Consider the following 19,319-nt stretch of genomic DNA (forward strand, 5'->3'; position numbering starts at 1 on the left):
TTCAAAACCTTTTCCAGACTATCCAAACAAACATCAAAAGAGGATCCATATACAGTGAAATCATCCATAAACACCTCTATGCAATTTTCTAAAAAATCACTAAAAATACTGATCATACACCGTTGGAAGGTACTAGGGGCATTGCACAGGCCGAAAGGCATCCTCCTATAGGCAAAAGTGCCGAAGGGGGAGGTGAATATGGTCTTTTCCTGATCCTCAAGAGCAATAGTGATTTGCATATAACCAGAAAAACCATCAAGGAAGCAGTAGTGAGATTTACCTGCCAGGCGTTCAAGCATCTGGTCAATGAATGGCCGGGGAAAATGGTTCTTTTTTGTAACCTGGTTCAGCCTCCTATAGTCGATGCAGACTGTCCAACTGTTCTGCACCTGAGTAGGAATCAGCTCCTCCTTCTCATTTTTTATGACGATGAGGCCGGTTTTCTTCGGGACTACCTGGACGGGACTCACCCATTGGTTGTCGGAGATATGATAAATGATTCTAGCTTGCAAAAGCTTGGTTACCTCCTTCTTTACTACATCAAGAATCACCGGGTTGAGTCTTCTCTGTGGCTATCTTACTGGTTTAGCCCCATCCTCCAAATTTATCCGATGCATACATGTGGATTGGCTAATACCAAGAATGTCTGCTAGGGTCCAACCTATAGCCTTCTTATGCTTCTTGAGAACTGATAACAGCTTCTCCTCTTGCTCATCAGCAAGGGAGGCAAATATAATCACTGGAAAACTTTTGCTATCATCCAAGTAAGCATATTTTAAATTTGATGGCAGAGGCTTCAATTCTGGTGTGGGTGGCTGGATACTGGTAGAAAGAGATGGTTTCCCAGCCTTTACCTCATAAAGAAAGTCAGAGGTATATGTACTTCCTGAAACATAGTTAGTTCTATCTGACTCTAGAAAATCAATCTCAAGAGGTAAAACATCACCAGACCTGTAATCAATATCACATTCAGCTTCACTCTCAGCATCAAATTCAGACATATGATCAAGTTCAAATTCAGATTCAATGCATGGAGAGTGACAGACATGCAGATTAGACAGAAGATCAGTTATGTATTCATCAACAATATGGTCAATTATTTCAGCACGAAATACAGAAAGATCTTCAAATGGGTGTTTCATAGCATCAAGCATATTAAAATGAACAGTTATATCACCAAACTCCATAGATAATGTGCCTGCATATACATCTATCTTAGTTCTACCAGTTTTCATAAAAGGTCTGCCTAGAATGATGGGAACTGATCCTTGAGAAAATCCCTCCTCCATATTCAAAATATAAAAATCAACAGGGAAAATCAGTTCACCAACTCTAACTAAGACATCCTCTATGAAACCAGCAGGATAGGCAACACTTCTATTAGCTAAATGAATTACCACATCAGTTGACTGCAAAGGACCAAGAGATAGAGAATTAAAAATAGATAGAGGCATAACACTAACAGAAGCTCCTAAATCTAGCATGACATTGTCAAACTTATTGTTCCCTGTAATACAAGGTATGCTGAATGTACGTGGATCTTTACATTTTTCACTTTCTTTAAGCTTCCGTTTATTTGTGCACAACTCATTCAAGAATTTAGCATATCTTGAAATTTGCTTTATTGCATCCAGCAGAGGTATGTTTACCTCTACTTTTCTAAATGTTTCCAATATCTCCTTCTCTGCCTCTTCCATTTTTTTGTTGGAAATTGCTCTTAGAAGGAATGGAAGAGGGATATGCTGCTTCTGTAAATCAGAATTACCAATGGAAGATTCACCTGCATAGAAATTGTTAGGTAACTTACTCTTTAAATTTTTGTCATCATCTTTTTCTGGAGTAGAGTGAGGTTGGGAGGGTTCATTTGCAGATGAGGAAGATGCTACTGGTTGAGGTCCTTGACTCTGCTTTCCCGACCTCAATGTAATGGCACTCACATTTTTGGGATTATGGACAGATTGAGAAGGTAATATGTCAGAATTCTGGGACTGTTGTTGATTTAACTGTGTAGCCAATTGTCCCATTTGATTAGTTAAGCTCGGAATGGAGGCTCTGGTCTCTTGTTGAAACTACATGTTTTGCATAGTCATTTGCCTCACAAGTTCTTCAAGGGAAGGTTGTGGAGTGGCCTCAACTGTTTGTTGTTTCTGGGGCTATTGTTGTTGTTGTTGTTGTTGTTGTTGCTGCTGGATTGGTGGAGGAACGTATGGTCTGCTTGGGCCAACAACATTCTGAAAATAAGGCTGTTGTTGTTGCTGTTGTTGTGAAGGACTCGACCATCTAAGGTTGGGATGATTCCTCCACCCGAGATTGTACCTGCTGCTGGAGAGGTCATAATTGTTCTGTTGTGGCTGATTTTGCTGTTGAGGTTGAGGAGATCTATTGTAGATGTTTGCAGCATAAGCTTCTGGTTGTTCAATTGCTTCAGATTGTAGCACAAAAGGGCAAAGGTCTGTGTGGTGGTCAACAGAGGAGCATAGACCACAGACTCTTGCAACAGGTGTAGATTTCTGATTCATGGCAAGCTGGGTTACTAGGTTGACCAAGGCATCAAGTTTTCCTTCAAGCTTTTTATTTTTAGTAGATGAAGATGAATTCGTGGCCACCTCATGGACTCCTCTCAGAACAATAACATCATTTCTTGCACTGAATTGTTGGGAGTTGGAAGCCATCTTCTCAATCAAATTCCTAGCTTCAGTAGGGGTCATATCACCAAGAGCTCCACCATTGGCAGCATCAATCATACTCCTCTCGATGTTGCTAAGTCCCTCATAGAAATATTGAAGAAGGAGTTGCTCATAAATCTGGTGGTGAGGGCAGCTTGCACACAATTTCTTGAATCTTTCCCAGTACTCATACAAGCTTTCTCCACTAAGTTGCCTGATGCCTGAAATGTCTTTTCTGATGGCAGTGGTCCTAGATGCAGGGAAGAATTTCTCCAAGAACACCCTCTTAAGGTCATCCCAGCTGAAAATAGACCTGGGAGTAAGGTAGTATAGCTAATCTTTTGCCACTCCCTCTAGAGAATGAGGAAAAGCCTTTAGAAAGATATGATCTTCCTGGACATCAGGGGGCTTCATGGTGGAACAAACAATATGGAACTCCTTAAGATGCTTAAGAGGATCTTCACCTGCAAGACCATGAAACTTCGGCAGCAAATGTATTAGTCCAGTCTTGAGAACATATGGAACACCCTCATCGGGATATTGAATGCACAAGTTTTCATAAGTGAAATTAGGTGCAATCATCTCCCTATGAGTCCTCTCACGAGGTGGAGGTTGAGCCATGTTCTCAGTATAAAAATTAGTACTGGAATGCTCAAAATCAGAATATTCAGAATCACACCCTCAACAGAATGCTCAGAATGCACAAAATGCATAAAATGACCAGGATGCACACTAAGCCTAACTAATCTATGAAAGGTTCTATCTATTTCAGGATCAAAGGGTTGTAAATCACCTGGATTGCCCCTAGTCATGCACTATATGCAGCACATAATGTGTTTCTCAACAAGCACCAAACAAGGGGGGTAAAACTACAGCTATACTCAAACGATATCAAAATGAGCTGAAATTTTGTGAGGAACACCCTAAAATCATGAAAAGATAGCACAAAAAATTTCAAGCAAAAATTCAAAGTCTAACTATGAAAACCACCTAAGCAAAGTTTAGAAAATTAGGACAATAATACTTAAAAAATAAAAAAAAAAACTAGTAAACAGGCAATTTTGGCTAGTTAGAGACCTCAACCATGCTCTGTTGGGTTGCCACAATATGGGAAATTTTTTCCTACCCCAAATACATAAATAATGATAGTCATTCTGATACCCGAAGCAAAAGTTATGATCGTTTGAAGTTTTGCTAAACACAAGTTCTCAAATTTTTTTGAATCTCTCAAATCCAGCCACAACAAGTGTTCCTGGTATTTTTCACACAAAATATGAGTCAAAAGAACCTACCACACAAAAATTCAGCCAAAAATAACAACCCTAACTATCAAAACAAAAATCGCCAATTAAATTGTAAACAACCATCGCTAATTCAGTCGCTAATGTAATGTTGTGTGAACAGTAACGCATAATCAATCTCTAATTTCGTCGCTAAGAACTATTCACAGCAAAACAATAAACTGAAATAGGGAAAGCGGTGAACAAGGGGTACTACTAAATTGCAAAACAAAACATCAAATAAAACAGAATACCACACTAACATGACACAAACACCCTAACACAGCATGAACACACTAAACAAAAGAAGTAAACGTAAAACAACTAAACATAAAACACGAATCACTAGCAATTATGAATCTTTGGCCCTCTGTTCCCCAGCAACGGCGCCAAATTTGATCGAGGCCGTACCCGAATCAAATATACATTAAAAATGCAGTATCTAGGAAGTGATCCTAGATCGTCTCCCAACGAGCAATGGTCAACCAAACATTCATAACAGATAATAGGAAAATAGTAACGAATTGGGGGGGGGGGGTGTTTGTTTTTGTAAATTAAACAGCGAATAGATGTGAATTAGAAAATATCAGAATTAAAACACGTTGCTTCCCCTTGCTTCACAAGCAAGTCTCTTATCCTAGGTTACGAGAGTTTATCCTTTATCAGTTCAACCACTTAATCCAACCCTAAATTAAATTACTAAGCGAAATTTAACATAAGGCATTCATTATGTGATTAAGCAACACATACACCAATTAATCATGAACGATCATTAAGCATGAACGTAAATTAAGCGCAGAGACAATTAATCAAGCACTAAGCATGCATGAATTAATAGCAACAAATACAGAGTAATTGGTGAAGAGGAAAAACTTATTAGAAATTAATAGTAATAATAGAACCTCAAAGAGAGTTGTGCTTGATCCTCAAGAGAAAACAACGCTGGAGACTTATCCTTCCATTAATCAATAGAAAACGAAATTGTAGTAGAAACGGAGAAAACTAGAATTATTCTCCAAAACGAAAAAGAAACTAAAACGAATTGAGAGTAGCACTCTAAAACTAAAACGAAAAAGAGAGAGAGAAGAGAGCCTAAACTAGAACCTTGGTGTTGTTATATAGTTTTCATCCCCAAAGCTTACAAATCTGTTTTTAATCCAAGCCCATAAATAAAATAAAATCTAGATAATATAAGATAAGATCTAGATGAAATAATATCTAGATGAGATCAAATCTAAATAATATCTAGATAAGATAAAATTTGGTATAATAAAATAGTCTGCTCTCTTCAAGCCCAAGCCCAATTCTGGATTCAAGCCCAATTGCTTATAATTCTCCTGAAATTAAATTAAAAACACAAAATTAATCCAGTAGGCCCAAATGATAAAACTGCATAATTAATTTGACAATTAAGGCTAATCAGTAATTAAAATGGTGACAAAAGGGGTTAAGAAATATGAGAAAATGATGACACATCAGCATCATAAAGCGTGTTCTTTCCTTTTGATAACAATGATTAAGTTCATTTTTTTTTCAAGGAAAGAATGCAATGAGCAATGCAACCAATGAAAAGCATGGATGTATGCGAATGATGCATAGTTGAAGTATTGCGAATTTTTACGCAAGACATGGGGTTGAATCAATTTAGATTTTCAACATGGTCCATGACATCTTTGTCAAGGTGAAACCAGAAGTAACAAGGACGTCAACAGTCCTAAATGTGTTTGGCAGTAGACGAAGCAACGATGTAACCCGATCCATCTTTTGCCCCAATTTTTGCAAGATGGTTACTTCCGTACTTCAACTTGACTTGATGAACCTTTTTCGTAAAAGCATGAGCTTGGTTCAACCCCATAACCCAAGGAATGGAAATTTCAATTGTCAATAATTTAACAACATTTCACAGAGATGAATGACTCGAGCATACTTAAGCTATGCATGGAAAATGTAATTATAAAATTGAGATGCCCGAAGAAACATCTTTTCTTACTTAACCATGCATTAGGTACCATGTTCAATCATTTTGTTTTTAAGTGAAACAGGTTTATGATCCCAACATGGTTGGCTCATGGTACCGAACATATGCAACTAAGAATGCAGCGTGAATTTTCATGCTTCGTTTTTTGTTTTTTTGCAGAGGAAAATGCAAGGATCATGCATGAGTAAACATGAAAACAAATGGTATGCAAAAAACATGTTAGATGCAGATGCATGGTGATGAAGTGACTTATGCAAAATGCAATGCATGAATATGGTAAGTGACAAATGCAAGAACGATATATCCATTACGATGCCATGAAAAGATGCTTATGCGATGCATGATATGAATGCATTCACGGACACAAGAGCCTGGAAAATCCTCTCTTCTTACTTGTGCATTCGGGGGCGCAGTGCCCCATGTGTACAGTTAAGAAGGTGATATGGACCTTCCAGCTTCCCGTGACAAAAGATGAGACCAACATACAACGCATGCGTGACAACATGATGCAGATGCGAAAAAAGCGCAACAGGGGGATGTACACAACATGGCAATATCCTCAAATAATCATACAACAAAGGCGTACATGACATTTAGGTTATATGCATGGCAGTGTTTAAAAGGCACGCAGCGTGTTCTCTTCGTGCCCCTATTTTAGGGACCTAAACAGGAGGAACTAAAAGGCTTTTAGTGATAATTCCCAAGGTGGTCATATCTCTCTTGATGGTTTCTAGAGGTATCATCCCCTTCGAAAAACATATTGCGGCAGTAGGGACTACCAACAACAATATGTTATCAAAGAGAAAAACTCTAGATGAGGGTTCACTGTTATCAAGCAAGTCGGAGACCCAGCATGACCACAAATTCACCTCCACTCCTTATGTTCCCATGGACCCGGGTATAGGGCCCCTTTTCAACTCACCGTGTGTACAAATAGTGTTGGTGTTTGTGTGCATCAAATGAATAAATATCTATCTCATGCATACATTTCAAAAACACACTAAAAGCATCAAAGAGTTATATACAAGAACATAAGGGAAATAAAAGGAAACCGACAAAAGAGGAAGTCATGATATTGCACGAGATTAGAAGGCCTAACTCTCTAAAAATAATCCCCAGTGGAGTCGCCAACTGTCGCAACCTACCCTTCGGCGGGAGGGCGACGTGAGACTCACGGGTGCGTCTTCCAAGGGAGGAAGGCGCAAGGAGTCGCCACCAACGTTTATTCGAGGAAAACGTCGGAAAAACCGGAAAGGTGTGTGGTCTACGAACTTTAAGTGTGAAAGGTTCGGGAGTTGTTTTTACGCACAGGGAAGGTATTAGCACCCTACGCGTCCATCACAAGGGACAATAGCCTTTTAATCAAGTGTGCAAATATGACTTCAAAATGTTTTATTTTCCCTTTTTTATGTCCTTTTGTGTTTTTATACTTTTTATTTTTTGTATTTTTTATTTTTTTGTGGTCGACAAGAGTACTTCCCTCGCTCCTACATATCCTCAATTGCGATGAGGAAATCAGACCTACGTAGTTCTTTTAAAACTAAACGTTGGTTAAGTTGTTTTTATCTTTATTCGCAAGATAGATTGTAATTGAACAAAGGTCATTTAAGGCGTTAGACCATTAAAGGATCTTTTGATTTTGAAAGGAGAAAAATGTTAAGGTGTTGGACCATTAACGATCTCTTGTTTATGAAAGGAGAGAAACGTTAAGGCGTTGGACCATTAATGATCTCTTGGGGTGGTCGAAAAAAGTGGGGCTTTTGCTCTTACGTATCCTCAATTGCGATGAGGAACTCAGACCTACGTAGTTCTTGCAAAAGCGTTAAAGTTACATGTTGATTTTATGCTTTTGAACGGTCCATGTTAACCGATAAAAGCAAAGAGGATCGTTTAAGGCGTTGGACCTTAAAACGGTTTTGAGTGACTTTTGCGGACGAAGCTTGATTTATGAGTTGATTTTAGCCTTAGTTTTACTTTGGTTATTAGTCAATTCATTCAAGGAAACTTCCAAAGAAAAACGTTCGATTGATTTTTTTGATTATTTTATTATTATTTTTCAAGATATTTTGATTATTCTATTATTATTTTGCCTTTTTTTGGTTTAACCGTGGTTACAGCGTGAACGAACGGTTAGATTTTGTTTTAACAGTGATTAAACGAGATTACAACACAAATGATCGGTTGAAATTCATTTTATCATTTATTAGGTGAGAAAAATGCTTAAATAAACGGTTAAAGCGCGTTAAAAATAGAAGAAAAGAAAACTGAAAGTAAGCGAAATTAAAGTAAAAGTACACAAAACAAGTAGGGACCACTAAGGGTGCATAGAATGAATTGAAAGATTTGATTTTGGGAACTTACCGGTTGAAGACTGAAGAACGATGAAGAATTTCCACAGAATCGCTTACGAAAGCGTTACAGAAGCATTTCGACTAGATTTTTCTTCACGAAAACGTGTTTTTCGCTCAAAATAGCCGAAATGCATAGCTTGGGGGTCATGAATATTTTTGAAACAGCCCCCCTCCCCTATTTATAGGGAAAAAGAGAGGTGTTTGCCGCCCAGAGACTTAATGAAGAAGATTTCTAAGTGCACCCGAATTACTAAGTTCACCCCCCTTTTCGTATTTTACGAAAAAGTTATGGAAGCCTTACGGAAGTGTTTTCAATTTGATTTTCATCTTTTTTTCTCTTCCCTTTCACCAATGTTAAGTGAAATATGCTTGCCCAAGGTTTTCAGAAATTTTACTAAAGCATTACGGAGGCCACGGAATCCCCGGAAAGCATTTTTCAAAAACGTGGAGGAGCTTGTCACCCAGTTGCTTCCTCCTTAAGCAACCCAACTTCCAAAATGTTCCGGAAGGGCCTAGACTTGAATTGCTATTTACACCCCTGTCTTGATAAGTTCACCCCCCATTTTTGTGTTTTTGGCTATTTTCTTTTCGAAACGTTACGGAACTTTACGGATTACGTAACGACACCCATTTTCTTTCCAGAATGTTGTGAAACTTTATGGATTACGCAACAATGCCCTTTTTGACTTCCAGAATGTTGTGGAACTTGACGGATTGCACAACAATGCTTCTTTTCGACTTCCGGAATGTCGGGAACTTTACGAATTACCTAACGATGGGTGTTAAGTACCTCGCGGCGGTCAAGCGAAGGTTGCATGCCACCAAACAATGGTCCTCGGACAAAATTAGGATATGACAAAAGGTAACCTGTGCTGCACAATGTCATGGCTTAAACCAAGCATGTCTTGGTAGTCCCTCAGTAGGGCCACTAATTCCTCATGGATGGGTGGAGTCATACCTGTGCCTACTTTTACTTCCTTCTTTTCACTGTCGGCACCTAAGTCTATGAGCTCTTTCTCTTCTTTGTGTGGCTTCATCTCTCGATCCTCCTGAGCAATTATCCTCTCTAGCTCTGGGGGAAGTCCTACATCTTCGTCTTCTTCATCCTCCATCTGATTCGTTTCTTGCTCGAAATCGACGGTCGGGTCCGCGATTCACTTAGGATGAAAATTTCAGCCAGCAATTCAATCACCAAAACTTAAATTCACAATAGACACAATCATAAGGAAACCTAAAAGTTAAAAAAAAAGGTTCACATCAAAGACTCTCTCTAAGAATTATTCATGAACATTTTAAGGACTAATTAACATCCAAGATTTGACTCAACTCAAATAATAGGCTAAAAAAAATTCATACACTCATGAACAAATGAGTTAGACAAAGTAAGAAGAAAATAAAATTCAGCACAGCATAAGGAATCTTATGTGACAAGTTTCATGGCTAAACATGACTTCTATGACAAAACTACAATGAGTGAACATGTCACTCTAGATTTTTGAGGTTTTCTTCTACTTTAATCTTTTTGTAAGAATTTTATGGTTTATGTTTCAGCCACAAAAATAGAAAGACAAAACTCAAAGGAACCTAAACTCAACACAATTCATGGTTCAAGAACAAGAACAAGAAATTTGAACCATAGAAAATCAAATCTAGCTTCTATAGCAAGTTTAATTGGTGGAAATTCTAAAAAAAATCATGTTAACAATATTCAAAACAAGACATGTGAGGAGATACATGAAGAAAAATGAAGAAACAACAATGGAGGAGAAGGTAAAGCTAAAAATTAATGGAGGTTTAAGAAGCACCTACTTGAAGCTTGTGTTCTCTGATACCAATTGATGGAACCTTGCTTAAGAAGCTTCTATGGAGCCTGGATCTTTGAGCTTCAATGAGGTCCTTCAATGGTGATTTTCAGCCATGGAGTTGTAGCAAAAGATAAAGGAGAAGAGGTGAAAGGAGGCGCCATCCACTAGGGAATAAGCCATGGAAGAAGAAGCTTCACCACCAAGAGAGTCTTGGATAAGAAGCTTAGAAAGGAAGCTTCAATGGAGGAAGAGAATGGGAGAGAGAGAAAAAAAAAGTGGCATGGGAATGAAGGAAAGATAGGGAGAGAAGTTGAACTTTGAAGTGTGTCTCACAAGACTCTCATTCATCAAAGTTACCACAGGTGTTACACATGCTTCTCTTTATAGCCTAGGTAGCTTCCTTGAAAAGCAAGTATTACACCCCTCCAATAGCTAAGCTCACCCCATGCCAAAATACATGAAGGAAGAAATCTTCGTTGAAAAGCTTCATTGGGAAGAAAGTGTTACACCCCTCTAATAGCTAAGCTCAACCCCCCCCCCCCCAAATACATGGATATACAAAAAAAAATCCCTATTGCAAAGACTACTCAAAATGCCCTAAAATACAAGGCTAAAACCTATACTACTAAGTTACCTTAACTTGTAGGGTAGGGTGCCTTTAATTTGTAGGCCAAAATAAAGGTCCCAAAAGAAGGAAAACTTATTCTAATATTTACAAAGAAAAGTGGGTTCATACTTAGCCCATGGGCCCAAAATCTACCCTAAGGCTCATGAGAACCCTAGTGATGTAGCTCCTTGTGGAGCTTATACGCCTTGGATCTTCTTCATCAATGGAGTCCTTTGCTTCTTGAAGTTTAATGGCAACAGAATGGAGAAGGAGAAAAATGATTGGAGATGCCACTTCAAGGAGAAGATGAGTCAAGAAGAAGCTCACCACCATAGGAAGTTGTGGATAAGAGCTTAAAGGTAGGAGAAGATGAATGGAGGGAGAAGGAGAGAGGGAACACAAAATTTTGTGCCTCAAAAGAGGTCTGAACATGGAAGTGTAATTCTCAAATGATCAAAGTTGAAAAAATGCACACACATGGCCTCTATTTATAGCCTAAGTGTCACACAAAATTAGAGGGAAATTTGAATTTCTATTCAAATTTCACTTGAATTTGAAATTGAATTTATGGAGCCAAAATTTCACTAATTATGATTAGTGAATTTCAGTTATGGTTCAGCCCACTAATCCGAGATCAAGTCCAAGATTCTCCACTAAGTGTGCTTAGGTGGCATGAGGCATGTAAAGCATGAAAGACATGCACAAAGTGTGACTATATGATGTGGCAATGGGGTGTAGCAAGCAAATTCTCACCTCCCCCTCTAAAATTTAATTGGATTGGGCTTCTCCCAATTCAATTAAATTTATTTCTCAACACACACATCAAATATTCACTTAATGCATGTGAAATTACAAAGCTACCTCTAATACAAAAACTAGTCTAGGTCCCCTAAAATACAAGGGCTGAAAAATACTACATTTCTAGGGTACCCTACCTATATTATGGAGCCCTAAATACAAGGCTCAAAAATAATGAAATCCTAATCTAATATGTACAAAGATAAGTGGACCCAACCTTGGCCCATGGGCTCAAAAATCTACCCTGAGGTTCATGAGAACCCTAGGGCCTTCTTCAGCAGCTCTAGCCTAATCCTCTTAGAGCCTCTTGCTCATGGCTCTAGTAACTGGTCCCTTCCTAGGGAGGATTGTATCATCCCGTCCCCCTTGAAGAGGATTTGACCTCAAATCTATTGGTTCCTCCTCCTCAATATCAGCTCCTCCTGCAAAAGGAATTAAATCAAAAATGTTAAAAGTGGTGTTGATTCCATACTCTTTTGGGAGGTCCAACCTATAGGCATTGTTATTAATCCTCTCTAAGACCTTAAAAGGTTCATCCCCTATAGGGCTTAGCTTGGATTTCCTTTTAGTATGGAATCTATCCTTCCTAAGATGGAGCCAAACCCAGTCCCCTTCATTAAGAAATAGCTCATTTCTTCCTCTATTGCCTTTAGTTTAATACACCTTTGTTTGGTTCTCTATTTGGCGCTTAACCCTCTCATACAACTTCTTTACAAACTCTGACCTATATTCCCCTTCTTTATGTATAAAAGAAGTGTCAAGTGGGAGGGGAATGAGGTCTAAGGGTGTTAGGGGATTGAACCCATAGACAACCTCAGAAGGGGATTGCTTGGCGGTTCTATGAACCCCCCTGTTGTAGGCTAATTCTACATGAGGAAGATACTCATCCCAAGACTTATGGTTGCCCTTCAGAAGAGCCCTTAAAAACGTAGATAAAGACCTATTCACTACCTTTGTTTGCCCATCAGTTTGTGGATGACAAGTGGTAGAGAAAATAAGCTTAGTTCCAAGCTTAGCCCATAAGGTTTTCCAGAAGTGGTTAAGGTACTTAGCATCTGTATCTGACACAATGGTCCTAGGCAAACCATGAAGTGGCTAAGGAACTTAGCATCTCTATCTGACACAATGGCCCATAAGTCTATTTGGTGTTCTATTCCCCTTAGAGGAGGTAGCTCAGGGGGTATCTCTTTGGGAAATATATCACCAAATTCATGTAAGAGTTCTTGGACCTTTGGGGGTAAGGTCTCGAATATAGGAATTGTGGCAGTGCTAATGGAGGTTTCCCTTGATAGGAGAAGGTAGAAGGATTGTTTAAGAAGGAGTGCTCTTTTGATATCACCTTTTGTTGCAAAATGAATTTCCTTCTTAACAATCTTCTTGGAGGAATCTTTTTCCTCTTTTTCCCTCCCCTCGGCCTTTGAAGACAAGGCCTTACTATCCTTCTTTTTCTTTTTTTTCTAGTTTTTCTTCCTCATCCCTCTTATTTTTCATAGTTAGTTGATCTTTGGCCACCTGTGAAGGTGTTTGAGGATGCAACACAAACTTTGTTCCAAGGTGGGTGAGGGTTATCTCATTAGTTAGGCCATTATAGATGATTTTCCTGTCATATTGCCATGGCCTACCTAAGAGAAGATGTTTTGCCTCCATAGGAACTACATCACAAATCACTTCCTCCTTAAATGTTCCAATGGAGAAGGGCACTTTCACTTGTTGATTGACTATCATCTCCCCTTACTCATTGAGCCATTGAAGTTTGTAAGGCTTTGGATGGGAAGTGATAGCAAGGCTCAACTTAGAGACTAATCTTGTGTTGCAACAATTGCAACATGAACCACTATCTACAATGAGAGAGCATGTGTTATAAAAAATTTTACACCTTGTGTGAAAAATATTCTCTCTTTGAGATTGGGTCAAGTCACATGATTGACCTCCTAGAAGCCTTCTGGCCATTAAAAGGTCCCCTTCTTCTTAGGGGTAGATTTCTTCACTAGATTCTTCCCCTTTTGCTTCTTCACTTTCACTAGAGGAAGGTGAAGTAGTAACCTCATCTTGGCTACTATAAATGTCTTGGCCTCTCATAATCATGGTTTTCTTGGTGGGGCATTGAGAAGCAATGTGTCCTCTTCCAAGACATTTAAAGCACTTTATAGAGCTAGTCTTCTCTTGCATACTAGCCTTAGGGGGTTGCCTTTCTATTGTCTTCCCCTTATCATCTTTGGGCTTAGAAGGAGCAGCCCCTAAGATGCCTTGACCTTGGTCTTTCTTTGTATAAGAGTGAGAGCCATAAGATTTTGAAGTTGTTTCTTTACCCTTATCCAAAGTTGGACTAGGTCATCAAGGTCCCTATATGGAAGGAGCTCAACCTTGTCCTTCACTTCCATATTAAGCCCACTAAGGAACCTAGCAATACTTATTCTTTCCTCCTCCCTAAGCCCAGCTCTCAAAAGGATTAGTTCCATTTGTTGCCTACACTCTTCAACACTCATACTCCCTTGTCTAAGCCTTTGGAGCTTGTCCATAAGCTCCCTTTCATAGTAGTAAGGGATGTGCCTCTTCCTAAGGGCACTTTTCAAGTCATTCTAATACTCTACTGAAGGATCCCCATAAATCATTCTTTCCCTAACAAGGGAAGTCCACTAATAGAGTGCATAACCTTGGAAGCTAAGGGTAGCCAAAGGAACCTTCCTTTCCTCACTTGTATGATGGCAAGCAAAGAGTAGCTCAACCTTCATTTCCCAATCTAAATAAGCCTCTACATTGTCCTTCACATGGAAGTATAGGAGGTTAATGTTAGCCTCATGAGGTTTTCTTTCCTTTTATCTCCTATGGGAGTGAGGTACAAGATGTGACCTATGTCTTCCTCTATAATAGTCACTAAGCTCTTCACTTAGGCTCTTGCAAAATTCATGACTAATATAGGAGGCATGTTTTTCTTTTTCCATTTCTTTCGTTATTTTTCTTCTTTCTTCCTCTCTTATTTTCTCTCTTTCATCTTGACTTATTTCTTCCACTCTTTTTTTTCCTTTTTCCTTTCTCTCTTGTTTTTCTTTCCATAACTTAAGGGATCTCAACTCATCTAATATGTTATACAAGGGGTCATTAGGAGTAGAACCCTCACCATTAACACTAGATGAAGAATGAAGACTCATGTTGGTACCTAAGTTGTGGTTCTTTCTTGTTGGGGGTTTGAAAACAAAAGGTAAAAGAAACTATGGTTGAAACTAGCCAAAATAAACACTAAAAGAGGTGTGAAAGATAAGGTAAAAACTAATTGGTAAAAGGCAAGCTATCTAGGCGGTTTGACAATGGAAGGTAAAGGAAATAAACTATGAAAGTAGGCAAGAAATTAAAGTGCAAGAAATGCAAACTAGGTGGATCCTAAGAGTGTTTGGATGACCTCATTTAAGGTTCCTAACAAAACACTCACTATCCTAAGGGAAAATTGCCTAAAATTATTACACACAAATGGAAGTAGGGTGACCTATTGGAGGCTCCCAACTTACTTCCAATGAAAGGCCTTTTTTTGTTACAAAATTTTAAAAAAAAGTCCTCAATTTTTGTGGCTATTCTCTCTTTTGTGTTTCACTCAATTTGGAGTGCTTCTTAGTCCAATATCTCTTAAGGTAGTTGACCCCTTGCTTCTTGACTCAAATTCTTCAAGGGATGACACCAATCCTCCTTTCCAATTCCCTATATGGCAACTCACAAACAAGGAAACAAAGAGACAAGCAATAACCAAAGACCAAAAAAATGAAATGAAAGCTAAACCAATAGAGTTTTAACAAGAAAAATTTTCAAGGATTATTCAACAATTAAAGCAATGAAAAGCACATAAAAGCAAGCTAGGATTCAAAGAGAAACCTAGAATGGCTCTAGAGTAGAGTAAAAAAAACTAAAAAAAATAAGCCTCAAGAAACCTCTAGTTTTGACACTTTTTTTCACATTCAATTGAAATTTCAGAACTAAGATTGGTATAAAATAGGCATCAATTGTAGAACAAATTTCGAGCCAAAACAACAAGCGCACTTCCCTTTCTCTTTTTTTCCTGGACATTGATTTTCCTGCCAATTTGTGTGATTTTTTGTATTTTTTCCTTTTAGCCAAATCACTTGGTTTTTTTTATATTTTTTTTCCAAATGTCTAACTATTCACAAAAAGTATAAGTATATAATTATAAACGGAAACCAAAATTACTAAAAACAATGTACTGAAATATAATAATTATGATAAGTTCCAAAAAACAAAATTATCAGGAATTTAAAAGTCCTGAGACTGATCCTGGGTATCCCGAGTCTGAGCATCCTCCTCATCTATCAGATGAAAAACAGGGGAATTAGAGAGAGCAACTACTTCTCCAGATGCTGACTCTATAGAGTCTTCAGAGATGATAATAATAGGTGAAGATGGGGGAGCTACTTCAAGTTTGGGAGAAGATGGATCTGCCACTATAGAATATGGATCAGCTGGCATTGGTTCAACCTACACAGGTGTAGGCTCAGGAGGAGCAGCTGCCTCATCAGATCCCTCCTGTTGAGGTGCCTGAGCCATAAACCTTCCACCAGTTCTCACAATTGAGGGTTGAGCTCCAGGCCAGGCCACCTGCTCAAGGAACTGCTCAACTGATAGAATGGATCCTGGAGGAGCTACCATCTGTAGGCTTTGCATAATAATAACATGTCCCTGAAATAAGCTTTGCAGCATAGTGGTTGTGATTTGGGAGCTCTGGGCATCTGGTCCTACTGATTCAAACGGAGGAGCTGGAGTAGATGGTAAAAGGATGTCATCTGCTCTAGCCCTTTTTCTTAATGCCATCTGTAATGAAAAGAACTCAAAATTTACCTTTGATTACATTTATTCAAGTTGCTGAAATTGACGATGGGTGCTTAGCGGGATACATCTCGCTTAGCGCACCCTCAGAAATATAACACCTCCACTTAGCGCAACAGGGTGCGCTTTAGCCGAATCAAGGCTGCAAAAGGTATGCGCTAAGCTCAACAGGGTTGCGCTTAGCGGCCCATGAATTTCAGAAAATTTCACTAAGTATGTGGGCTTAGTGAGCTAGGCTCGCTTAGCCCAACGGCTGTCACAATGAAATGAGCTTAGCCCAGATAGGCTCGGCTTAGTGCGTGACTTTCAAAAAAATGACTAAGTTACCTGGGCTTAGCTAATCAACCCCGCTTAGCCACAGGTATCTTCTCAGGAAGATGAATGTTCTTCCCCAAAAGATGAACTCGCTTAGCGCGGTAGGCGCGCTTAGTGAGTTCGTCTGAAAATGCATATGTTCAAGCAATATTGATGAACTCGCTTAGTGCAGCATGCGTGCTTAGCGAATTCGCCGCGTTTTCTAGAAAAATGCAGAAAACGAAGTTCATTTTCTTCTCTTTTTTGAGCCTCTCAAAGGCATATCAAACATGCAAACCGCTCAAAGCTAACTACATAGTACAATAAATCACAATGTCCTAATTTTTAACTAATCTAATATCATTAAAACCCTAAAAATTAAAAGCTAAATTCTATGGTTTTCTACCCTAAGGTTCACCAAAGTAAAAGAGTAAAGGGAATGAGGAACTTAATTGGATTGTTGTGTGCTGAAAATGCGTAGAAGATGTGGAAAGAATGAATTGAAGAATGTACGAATTTGGTGAGAGAGAGAATGCAGGTAGTGTTCTGAAAATTTTAGGCAAATGTGAGTGTAATTGATGTTACACTCACTTAAGCAATTTTCAACCCTCTCGCTTAGCGAACCGCAGCGCTAAGCGAGCCAGAGAGACGTTTGGTTTCTCAAAGAGGTTCGCTTAGCAGAACTGCGCACTTAGCCCAAGTTTGAAATTCAAAATCTTTTTTTTATATATATAAAGCTAGGCTCAGCGCACACAAGGAGCGCTTGGCAAATTCTGCAAATCATAAAACCTACAACTCTCGCTAAGCCTGGCTCTGGGCCGGCTTAGCTAATATAATGCATCTTGAATATAGGGGGGGCAAGCGCTTAGCGAATGATAGACCGCTTAGCGCTGCTATGGCCGCAAGGAATTGGGCTTATCTGGCATGAGTAGCGCTTAGTTCAATGAACCCCAATTTAGGCCGCATCAAAATGGGCTTAGCGGCTACGTCTCGCGCTTAGCCAGTGAATATAATGCGCTTAGTGAGCAGGCCATTGCTTAGCCGAATTCAGATTAAATTGAAATGGGCTTAGCTTAGCCTTGGCCAGCTTAGCGGACCGAATCAGCTTGAGATGCAAGGGTTGAGCGCTAAGTGCTAGAAACTCTTCGCTTAGCGCATGAAAAAAGATGTGCTTAGCGCGAGGCTTGCGCTTAGCAAAAGGACTGATTTTCTGGAAAAAAATTATGAGTTCTATTTCAGTCCTTTTCTCAAGAATTTGAAACCCTTATATCTATCATTCAAAAACAAGCTAATATACCCCAATGTAATGATTATGAAGCAAGTTCCACGTTATGCAATGCATAAAAAAAACAGAATAGCAGAAATTAGAACTGGGTTGCCTCCCAGGAAGCACTTCTTTAACGTCATTAGCTTGACGCTTTTACCTCAATGGGTGATCAAATGTTGGTCCTCACCTTCAGGACTTCTTCTTCAACCTCCATCACCTGCAAGCAAACATTATGCTTTGGCACCGGCATGTTTTCTTCAAAAAGATCAAAATTGATCTTTTGATCTTCAAAACCCATCTCCAGTGTCTTTCTTCCTATATCGATTATGCAACTTGTCGTTGACATAAAGGGACGTCCCAAAATGACTGGAACCTCATGGTCTTCCTCCACATCCATGACCACAAAATCAGCTAGAAAGACCATATGTTTCACTCTCATCAAAATATCCTCAATTACCCCATGAGGCCTTGTGATGGATCGGTTAGCAAGTTGTAAAGTTATTCTCGTGGGCATGATTTCCAACTCTCCCAACCTTCTGCAAATGGAGAGCGGCATTAGGTTGATACTGGCTCCTAAATCAATGAGAGCCTTTCCCATAGTGACTTCACCGATTGAACAAGGAATAGTAACACTTCCAGGGTCTTTATGTTTTGGTGGAAGAATTCTCTGTATTACAACACTGCAGTTGCCTTCTATAACAATATTCTCCTGATGGATGTATCTATTTTTCCTTGTCAACATATCTTTCAGAAATTTCGAGTAGAGTGGCATTTGTTGTAAAGCTTCCCCAAAAGGCATAGTTATTTCCAGTTTCCAGAAAATATCAAGGAATCTCGCCAAATGGCGGTCCTTATCCTTCTTAGAAGGTACCATAGGATATGGTACTTCCGTATCCTTATTTGAAGCTTTTTCTTTCTTCTTCTCTCTTGCTTTCTCACTTCTACTCTTTTCTTTCCCTTCTTTATTTTTTTCAACCTTTTCTTTTTCTTCATTTTATTTTTTCTTTTTCTTGGTTGTTTATTTCTTTCTCCTCGACCATTATTGGTTTTTCACTCTCCTGACTTGTCACATCTGTTACCTCCTCTTTCTTTTTCTCAGTGCCATCCTTTATAACAATTTTTTTCTCCAAAGCCACCCTATCCTCATCCTCAACTACCAAATGCTTCTTGTTTCTTGTCATCACAGCATTGCATTCCTCTTTGGGATTCTTTTATGTGTTTGCCCCAAAGCTATTGGATGACTTTTCAGCTAATTGTTTGGCTAGTTGGCCCACCTGGATCTCAAGGTTCTTCAATGCTGACTCCGTGCTTTTGTGATTTGACATGGTTACCTGCATGAATTGAGTCAGAGTCTCCTCCAGCTTGGTTGTCCTCTGAAAAATGTTAGGCCCTTGTTGAGGCGGCCTGTTGGAAGGTCCACCCTGGTCTTTGTTGAATTGATTATCA

At 39.1% G+C, this 19,319-nt stretch overlaps 1 protein-coding gene and 1 non-coding gene across 2 annotated transcripts; one reads left to right on the forward strand and one right to left on the reverse strand.

The window, feature by feature from the left end:
• The first annotated feature begins 2,802 nt into the window (after positions 1-2,802).
• Positions 2,803-2,909, forward strand: LOC114404035. Its single transcript, XR_003664795.1, has one exon. It is a non-coding gene; the product is annotated as a small nucleolar RNA R71 (small nucleolar RNA).
• A 15,133-nt stretch (positions 2,910-18,042) lies between these two features.
• On the reverse strand, positions 18,043-18,747 carry LOC114401875. Its single transcript, XM_028364453.1, has one exon. The coding sequence runs from the start codon at positions 18,745-18,747 to the stop codon at positions 18,043-18,045; it is 705 nt and encodes a 234-aa protein (XP_028220254.1).
• Between the last annotated feature and the right edge of the window lie 572 nt (positions 18,748-19,319).

This window comes from Glycine soja, chromosome 20 (assembly GCF_004193775.1).
Source record: "Glycine soja cultivar W05 chromosome 20, ASM419377v2, whole genome shotgun sequence".
NCBI classification, from domain to species: domain Eukaryota; kingdom Viridiplantae; phylum Streptophyta; class Magnoliopsida; order Fabales; family Fabaceae; genus Glycine; species Glycine soja.